General features: G+C 42.5%; 1 protein-coding gene across 1 annotated transcript; it reads left to right on the forward strand.

The window, feature by feature from the left end:
• The first annotated feature begins 2,268 nt into the window (after positions 1-2,268).
• On the forward strand, positions 2,269-8,992 carry LOC119435269 (retinaldehyde-binding protein 1-like). Its single transcript, XM_037702181.2, has 5 exons — positions 2,269-2,411; positions 4,309-4,560; positions 5,282-5,475; positions 5,903-6,013; positions 8,816-8,992. The coding sequence occupies exons 1-5, from the start codon at positions 2,318-2,320 to the stop codon at positions 8,990-8,992; spliced, it is 828 nt and encodes a 275-aa protein (XP_037558109.2). The 5' UTR covers positions 2,269-2,317.
• Positions 8,993-9,766: the final 774 nt, after the last annotated feature.

Here is a 9,766-nt window from a genome sequence, read left to right on the forward strand (position 1 = left end):
AAAGTCATAGTTTGTATAACTTAGCAGTGTTGAGGTGCACCTGCGTAAATGACGAAAATTGCCAAGAGGCATAATAAACGAAGGGATGCCAACAAGAAAAAATGAAAGACACTAGCAGGGAAGCCAAAACGTTCTAATCCGTGGTCATAAATGCTAAAAATGATTCGTCTATTTATTATGCTGACCGCTCATTAAAAATTTGCAGACTTTGTTTTGTATGTATACTATGAAAAGGCACTTTGCTCTAAAGTCTGTTAACTGGAACGCCAGTGTATTTCACTGCACGATTCAAGAAGAAATATCTTGAAAGCAGGGCGTAATGTTAATATTCCTGTTAAGCTCCCATGACTTCTTTACAACGGGAGTTTTCGACGGACAACCACACATACACAAGCAAGCGGCTGCAGCCTCAATTGGTGATCTTTGTGCTACAAGTGATACTGTGCTGTGATAGCCTGCGCTGATAGTGACCGGCTGTGATCGTGTGTCTGTGCTCCCTAACTCACGCTCTATTTCTCGCTACTTATATTTCTACGTTGCCCTCTATCTTTTCCAAATATAGGTTAGCAAATCATTATTTCCCTTCTTGTTACCCTCCCTGCCTTTCTCCCTTTTTTTGCCTCTATTTTACTGATACACTTTTCTTTCGTGATTGCCGAGTGTGCCCTAAAGCGTTCCAATAAAATTCTAATCAGTGTTTTTATATATTTCCAATCTGGGCACTGCGATTCATAGCGCAAGTAGTGTCCACCTCTCTAGGTCATCCCCTTAAACAAGCCAAATTGTGCTACATCGCACATGAGACATTTAAAAATCTCTTAAGAAAAATATTTACGCAGATCCAGCACACATGTTCAAATCTATACGAAGCAAAGCTTTAATGGAGCAGTTAATTATATAGATCCCGTACAACTTTCGATGGAGAGTACAAATGCGTTTACTTTCATCCTATACAGCGTGCAACCTCATGCTCATGCAAAGCTATTTTTTATCCATAAGAAAACTCGTAAGATTAATATCATAGTGCTCACAAGCCATGACGAATTCAAAACATGAAATCAGGTGGGTGTACCGTGTATGACGTGTGCGCAGCAATGTATGTCAATTGTTGAGGGAGAATGATCATGGCAGATGTATGCATAGAAGAATACGACACATGTCGTGCCACATTTACGATTCTATAATTCTTGCATCAAAGTGGCGCATACCTATTTAGGATGATTGGTCAAGAGTGGGCACACACCCCGTGGCTGATATCTAGTCCATAAATCAATAACAATCAACACAATCAAAGAATGCGTTGAATATAAGGCGCCATTCTATTAGCATGTCGTTGTGCTTCAGAAATATTTTTGAGCTGATATTAGTTGTTCAGGCTTTATGCAGATTTACTTTTTCTTACTACTCAGAACAGAGGGATACGCTTACTTGCACTACATAGTCGGTGAGCGTACAACCCTTACATAAGCCCTTTCACTGGTATTAGCATTTGACGCACATATAACTTTCGTATCTATCTATCTACCAACTCAACCGTTTTACTATTCTTCCCTTCATGTGTATTTATTGTTGTTGTCGTGCCGTGGTCCTATTGCCTTTGTCCTCGTTCTCTCTGTGTGGTGTCTTTGTTGACATTGTATTGCCACCATTCTTCCGATATTGTCGCCATCATGGTGTCGTCGTCGTCGTCATCATCATCATCGCCAGAGCACCACAGTCGTCGCCGTGCAGCCATTATCATATCCATTGTCTTCCTCGTCGTCACAATACCGTTGCATATTTTTGTCCTGTGGCCCACCAAGCTTACCGCTTACCGCTTAAAGGCTTTCCACAGAACTGCAACCCTTTAATCCAACTCACAATGGATTGGTCAGCGAATTAACTGCAGTCAGAATGCATGAGTTAGGAGCTGCAGGAATTGCAGCAGTTTGATGATTTTTTACATTGTGTTCCCATTGAATTTTCGTGGTTGTGGCCTTAATCAAGTCTGCGACCTTGCGCTCAGCAGCAGATCCATTGCTACAGGTTAATAACCATCTTGAGAATCTAAGCTAATGAAGCAGGGTTTATTCGTAAGTTGGTCTTTACCTGTACGACTTTTTAACATATATACTGGATCAAATTCAGCAAACCGCCAATAAGATGTGACGGCTTCAGTGTATATACACGGTACTGCCCGATTTTATTGCGATAAAAATTACAGTTGCCACTATAAAAACACAGATATTTTTGTCCAAAGAAATACATTGTACTTCACTTTTCAGCGTTTCATCTTTTGATTACAGCCCCTGAAGTCGCATCTTCTGTACCCGACAATATGAAAGACTTGAAAACCTTGGCCAAGACAGAGCTGGGAGAAACAGAAGAAGTGAAACGAGAATCCTTAGCAGACCTTAAGAAACTTCTCGATGGTAAGACAAATCATATGAACACTTTGTGTACCCCTGTTCAGTTTTTCAGGAATGGATACTTTTATAATGTGCGTTCTCAACTGAGATATTTCGTTTTCCTTGAGATTCTTGCTTTAAATTTTCGGTATTGCTAAGGGACAAATGTATAGGAAGTAATAAAAGCAGATGCCTGAATTACTCTTTGCATAAATTACCAAACTTTTCTTGTCTCTAGTCGGTGGTTTTACGAAAAGTTATTCGTTCAACAATACTAAATAGAACATGACATAACTACGATGCCTGACAGAATTTTAATGTGAATGACATTCTTAGGGTACCTGTCAAATTTTCCTGGGGCTAACTGCGTATGTATGTATGTATGTATGTATGTATGTATGTATGTATGTATGTATGTATGTATGTATGTATGTATGTAATGTATGTATGTATGTATGTATGTTGAAAAAATTAATTATGGGGTTTTACGTGCCAAAACCAGTTCTGATTATGAGGCACGCCGTAGTGGGGGACTCCGGAAATTTGGACCACCTGGGGTTCTTTAACGTGCACCTAAATCTAAGTACACGGGTGTTTTGCATTTCGCCCCCATCGAAATGCGGCCGCCGTGGCCGGGATTCGATCCCGCGACCTCGTGCTCAGGTATGTATGTATGTATGTATGTATGTATGTATGTATGTATCTGTGTATGTATGTATGTATGTATGTATGTATGTATGTATGTATGTATGTATGTATGTATGTATGTATTTATGCATGTATGTATGCATGTATGTATGTATGTATGTATTTATGCATGTATGTATGTATGTATGTATGTATGTATGTGTGTAACCATTATCCCGCATACCTTGGTCTCTGGGTACTCCATGGTCTAATCGGCAGCGCGTCGGGCAGCTGTGCCGAGGGAGCGGGGTTAGAAACCAGTCGTCGCTCGAACTTGAGTCAGTGGTTATGTAGCACTGTTTATCTATGCTCCGTACTTCAACGAACCTCTTTACTCTGTCATGGGTCGCTAGGGATGTGATACTGCGTATGAGGCATGGGCTTTTACCGCTCTTCAATCAATCTCTTTCGCGCTTACTTGTGGCACACTATACTATGTGCCGCTTGGTCTGTGCTGCCCTTCAGTGAGCCTCTTTTGGTACCAACTTGGGTCACTGGGTATGTGACAGTAGGTGTGACCACTCTTCAATGAACGTAATTGACGCCAACTTCGGTAACTGAGTAATCTGCACTGGGAATGTGCCGCCTCTATAATGACAATAAATATCCCTTTAATTTCTTTGATGTTCACCAGAATCGAAGCTTCGCTGAGCCCGGATGGACCTTTAGAAAACCTTCAAAATTTATCCCGTGGTGGGCAGAATGGAGCCCACTTCACATGAGCTGCTCAAGGACAGCAACCCAACGCTTTAGCAAACTGTGCTACAAATGCATCTGTTATGTGGCACTTTTCTATGAAAGTATTTCACGCCAACGCTTTAGCGAGGTGCGCCAGGAAGGCACTGGGTATTTTGCGCTCAGTTATGAACCTCGCCAATTTGGGTCTCTGTATATGTGCCACTGGTTGTGCGGCCAGAGAGGACGCAATTCCCAGCGTCCGGCGCGCCACACATCTCGTGGTGGAGGCCACGCGTGGGATTCTCGGCAGCGCCATCAGATAGCGCAGCGTGTCGAGAAAAAAAGTGCCAGGAAGGAGCCCGGCTGGCGCATGATGCGCTCCACAGTGCGTCCACCAGCACGCCATTCACTTCGGAGGCACCATGCAGGCTTCGCGGCGCTAGATGATAGCAATATTTACATATAAGTACTTGCTAGACCAGCTGTAGCTGGCAGCGTGACTTCTCGGCGCGTGTGCCGCGAGAGTAACTTAACCGACTGTGTTTCTTACCTGCAGAAAACAGCCAGATTCAAATTCCTCGAGATGACGACATCCTCCTCATGTTTCTTCGTGCCCGAAAATTCAAGGTACCTGATACCGTGAGGACAATCAAGAGATATTTGCGTGCTCGCAGAGACATTCCAGAGTATTTTGACAACTTGACTCCGTCGAGTATTCCCTACCAGGCTGTCTTCAACGAACACAAGCTCATCATGTACGCGAAGGAAAGAGATTCCCAAGGAAGGGCTGTCGCTTATGTCAATTTTGGTGAGCCAAGCCAAGTTATTATTTCGTTTATTGCGAATGATGGACATGATAAATCAGTGAAAGAGGCCATTATAGAGGTTGTAATAAATAATTTCGGCTGATCACGAAGGTAACAACTCGCTGCGATAGAACTTGTATGCTCTATTCGACATATACTCGTGAAGTTCAGTACGTTCAACACTCTTCTTCAGATTGTTTAGTAGCGTTTACAAATTGCCATTTGTGATTGCTTTGATGCAACATTAATGTGGCTGTCCGCCTATAATGTTCCAGATATATATTTGTCGTGGTAAAGCCATATCCAGTCCCCCTAGAAGACAGTCCTTTGGAGCAAACGAACCTCATTCTTTTAGACCTCTGTCCTCATATTAAAGAAAATCCTGAGCAACTGACGGGCTATGCAATGCGACGTAGTGGTAGGAGGGGAAGAAGCTCTAGGCACGTATGCCAGCCCCGTATCGATGTTAGTGCCCTGATGGGGCGTCGAACTCGCCACCTAGTTAACAGTAGCACTTCCCCATAGTAACTGAGTCAGCCTAGCTGGTGAAACTAGGCTTTTATTATTCAGATTGCAATTTTAGCGTAATGGCTTCCTCTGCTGATGAATATAACCACAATACATTATCGTCACAAGGCAGGTATATACAGGGCCAAAGTTCAATGCGTCCTATTGACGCTTAAATTACTGGTAAAGGTTACACATTTTTTCTTGTCGCCACAGGTGCCTGGAATCCAAACATTTGTTCTATGGATGATTTGGCAAGATGTGTGTTAGTCGCCCTGGAATCGGGCCTCCAAGACGAAGAAATACAGATTCGCGGAGGTGTAGCACTTGTAGACCTGAAAGGCTTCGGCGCTCGTCACCTGGTGCAGCTCACACCAAAGTTTGCCCGAAGGGTCATTATTCTTGCACAGGCAAGTGTGAAACACGTATTATTCACCGAAGACATTTTGGAAGCTTACATGCCTAAATATTGTTTCGAACGTTTAGAGAATACACACGTTGATTTCTGATAACTGATTATGATTTACTTTTGCAAGTATGGTCAGATAAAACATACGATAAACTAGATCAATTTGGGAAAGTGATGAAGCTTATTGCCACGCAAAAATTATGAAATTCTCATTGGTGTCATGCTCCAAGATTTTTAATATATTCACCATGAATATGAACTTCCAGTTATCAATTATCTTCTTCCCTTAATATAGTTTACAATAAATCTGTTTGCCCTACTATAAAATGTAGAAAAGGAACAATATCAACCATGTAGTTACACATTCTAAATAGTGGCACATCTATGCTGTTTGGTTTAACAGTTTGCATTTGTCGACCAATTTTCAGGACACGATGCCTGTCCGGATCAAAGGGGTCTACTTCATAAACTGCCCACCTGTAACAGAGACCCTTTATGGCCTTGTGAAATCATTTCTGTCGGAGAAGCTGCAGAAGCGGGTAAGGCATCAACTGCAATGTAGCCTACCGCGACGTCGCGAATAAGTGCCAATGACACAAGGCTTTGATCAGCTTGCACCAAGCAAATGTGCTGATATTATATCCGCAGATTCATATGGATAGCTATAATTGTTCATAGGAATAGGAGGTTATTATTATCCTTGTTATTACGCTTTTGAGGGCTAGTCGCGATTCTGTAATTATGCTGAATATTGGTACTCTCTAACTGTAGTGTCTACATGCTTTTCGAGCATGTGCAAGGACGAAATGCGAGATTCCTCAATATGCCCTCATGTAACATTTTTTAAAGACTGCCGCTTGAAATCTCTGAAAATTCATGGCAGCTGCTCAGACAGCCCAAGCATAACCACTAGTGGGCACTGAAACCGCCGCATCCCATCCTTTGCTAGCAATTACTTTTCAAAACCACTCCGATTGAATAAACATTGTTCTATATTTGTTTATGCGATACTTCGTGCAATCTTATGAGAAATATTGCAAGTTAGTAGCCGATGGTATAACTGAACCTGAGCAGGAAGCATAGATTAGTGGGAGCAGGCGGGTCGTGGAATCCCATTTTCTATGGGTAATATTATTAAGCCCGTCGTGGGCATAATTCTATCCGCAATATTGAAACAAAGCCGGCATCTTCCATACGAACGATATTATAGGGTGTACTGGTCGGTGAATTTACCAAGCAAACAATAAAAATGTCCTAATGCTTAAAGTCGACTACAGCAAATTTTATCCCATACAATTTTTTACCTATAGTATTATATTTCACCAAAAAGCTTTTGACAAAATTAGTCGCATCACTATTGTAAACCATGTGAAGCATTCCATCCGGATATCCCTGTTTGTATGTCGTTATGTGCCCACAAAAGTAGCAAGGAAATGGAAACTGAAAATACTCACCTACTTTTTAATCAATGATGCTGAATGCTGTTCTGGATATTGCTGCGTGTTCCTCCAGGCCCGCCTATTTTCGTCTTGAATTTCAACATACACAAGTCAACATACAACAACATCAATGGTGCACTAGAATCTATTTTTACTTTCTGAAGAAACACCATTTCACTGTAGTTCAAGGTACTATGTGAGGTTACCATTTCGTTTTGACAGTAATTGGCTCGGTATATATGAATTTGTGGCAACCTTGAAGTGGTGGTTACACAGCCTTTTGAGAGCAGTAAATAAATATGCCCTACTCGTTAGCCAACAGCTAACCATCACTTTCATGACTAGTTAGACCAAAGAGTAGGCATGTAAACGCCGTAGGGAGCCTATAGTTTTGTTCGCAAGACCATTGTGCCTTTTCCTGGCGTCTTAAGGTCGCCGCTAGTATCCGCCCTTATGAAGATGGTTAATGAAACACGACGCCTATTGGCCGGGTTCCTTAAGTGGTATTTTCACCGGCCAGTGGGCAATGCTGCCACCGCTAGTGTCCCTTTATGCCTGCTTATTGTGTTCGTACGAGTATTATCAGGCACCTCTCGCCCTGTGCATTCAATGTAAGTTCTGCTTGAGTTTACTATTACGTAAGTCTTATCACTCTTGACGTGGATGGTTCGTTATTATTAGAAAGTATTTTAGAAAGTACTAACGAAAGAACATGGCGAAATCGCCTATGTGATAAGGTGCCCATACCCCGTACAGAATGGGAGCGATACCACTGTGACAGTACCATAGTGGGATGACAGAAAAAAAGCGGCTATCGAACGTGGTGTGTATCGATCTCTCCTGGTGCAGCTTCCGGTTACAGCATTGCTAAAAAAAAAGAGCGGAATGGAACGATGGCGTCTCAAGCAAAATTTTATTGCTGACAGTTTTATTGATTTAGGCTTGAAGCATAAACGGACGAGTGTATCTTTACGAATCATCAAAACGACATCGCGTATAAGAAAGCAAACAGATGTAGCAGATATTTTAGCTGACTTCGCGAGAAAGGTAGTGGATTTGCTCACGTGGTCTTAAGCGTATAGGATGAAACCGGTGGTTCATTAGAACAACATAATGGGCTAATAGGAATGCAAACCATATTCAAGGATGGCAGACAAGCGAGTATTCTGATGAGATTACGAAACTGAGTACTAAAAAACGAAGCAAGTATACACGCACGAGAAGGGTAATAAAGATTGTCTTTGTACAGTGGTATACATATAATAAGATGATGACACATGGCGAATTAGTTAAATGATAGACAGATTCGTACACTTTCTTGGAAAAGGTTCATGAAGGGTTGCCCCCTTTGTACCAGGCATAATAAACACCTTTCTAAAAGCATAGCGGGGTCACTTTAAGGGACCTTGAAAATCTCGTGGGATTTGTATAATTGATTGGATTGCCTCAAATATAATTGTTTTGTCTACCCTTCTGTTCAGCAGGTTAAAAGTGCGTAACGCACACTGTCTCTCTCGGTATTTTCATCTTTGAAACCTCAGAAAATAAGAGCAGATACACCAACACCACAAAATTGCGTAGAAAGTTTTCAAGAACACTGTACACGATTATCTGTCGTTAGAGTTATGTTTACGTATTGTTACAGTTAGGTTACTGAGTGCGAATACGATGCCTCCTACAGGCGATTTGTTGATAATGCTTAAGTTAAAGAGCTGCTATGAAAGTTGGGATTGCCCAACTAATGTTTAAAAATTCTGAAATGCTGAAACATTTCCGTTCCGTGGATGACAGTATTATCTATTTACGGGCCACTTTTATTTTCTTCACTCACGTACACTTTACTTTCATGGTCACTTAGCAAAACAGCTTATCTTATAATTTTCAATTTATGATTTATTGCAGCTGCGTTTCATTGGGAGTGACTTGACGGAACTTTGTGGAGACATTCCGGCTGAACTGATGCCACCAGAGTACGGAGGAAAACCGGAAGATTTCGACTTGCAGAGACAAGAAAATCTGTTCCTCGGGAAAGCGGATCACTTCGAAAGAATGCTGCGTTGTAGCTATGAAGAAAAGTAAAAAATGTGGTTGATCCCTCTTATATAGGAATCGGTATAGAACACGAAAGTGAAACGTGTCTTCACAGAAGTAGTGTAATGTTTATTGCACATTGATATATAATGTCTATTGGTGTTTTGTGGCTAAAGCGCCCTTAGGCGTTGATGCACCCACGCTGACGCCTGGTGGCACGTCTCCTCCATCACGACTACCAACGTCGATGACCATGAGCAACCGTCGTGCATATGGAAGCTGCACTACGCTGCACACGCTAGCACAACGCGAAAGACGAAGCACGTAACTGACACACTAATACAACGCGCAAGACAAAGCACGTAACTGAATCGTCACCGAGTCAAATCAGCGCGTACAGCGCGTCGTAATTGCAGCCTCCGCGATCAACTTCAGAAACATTTTCAGAGCTAATTGCGGAGGCCACGCTCCGCTGTGCTGAGTACGGTGAACGCCACTACCAACGCCACCTAGGTGGCGTTGGTAGTGCTTCTTGATGCCAGCGTCCCTTCGAATGCTGGCATTGAGGCGTCGTAGTGCTGAGACCACCGAAGCGTTCACTGTCGGTGCGCGTTAGTGTCATAATGCAGTACTTCTCTTTTCTGCTCGTAGGCGGCGGCACCACCCCGAGCAAGAGCGCGGGTACACGGAGGAGTGTTAGATATATAAGGCGCGTCTGTGTAGCTCTCTGCAAATGCGTTTGTGGCGCAATGGGTTAAACGCTCGGCGATCTATCGTCGCGGACCGAGAGGTCGTGGGTTCGATTTCCAAATTTTGCATTTT

The sequence above is a fragment of the Dermacentor silvarum genome, unplaced genomic scaffold (genome assembly GCF_013339745.2).
Source record: "Dermacentor silvarum isolate Dsil-2018 unplaced genomic scaffold, BIME_Dsil_1.4 Seq59, whole genome shotgun sequence".
In the NCBI taxonomy this organism is placed as follows: Eukaryota; Metazoa; Arthropoda; class Arachnida; order Ixodida; family Ixodidae; genus Dermacentor; species Dermacentor silvarum.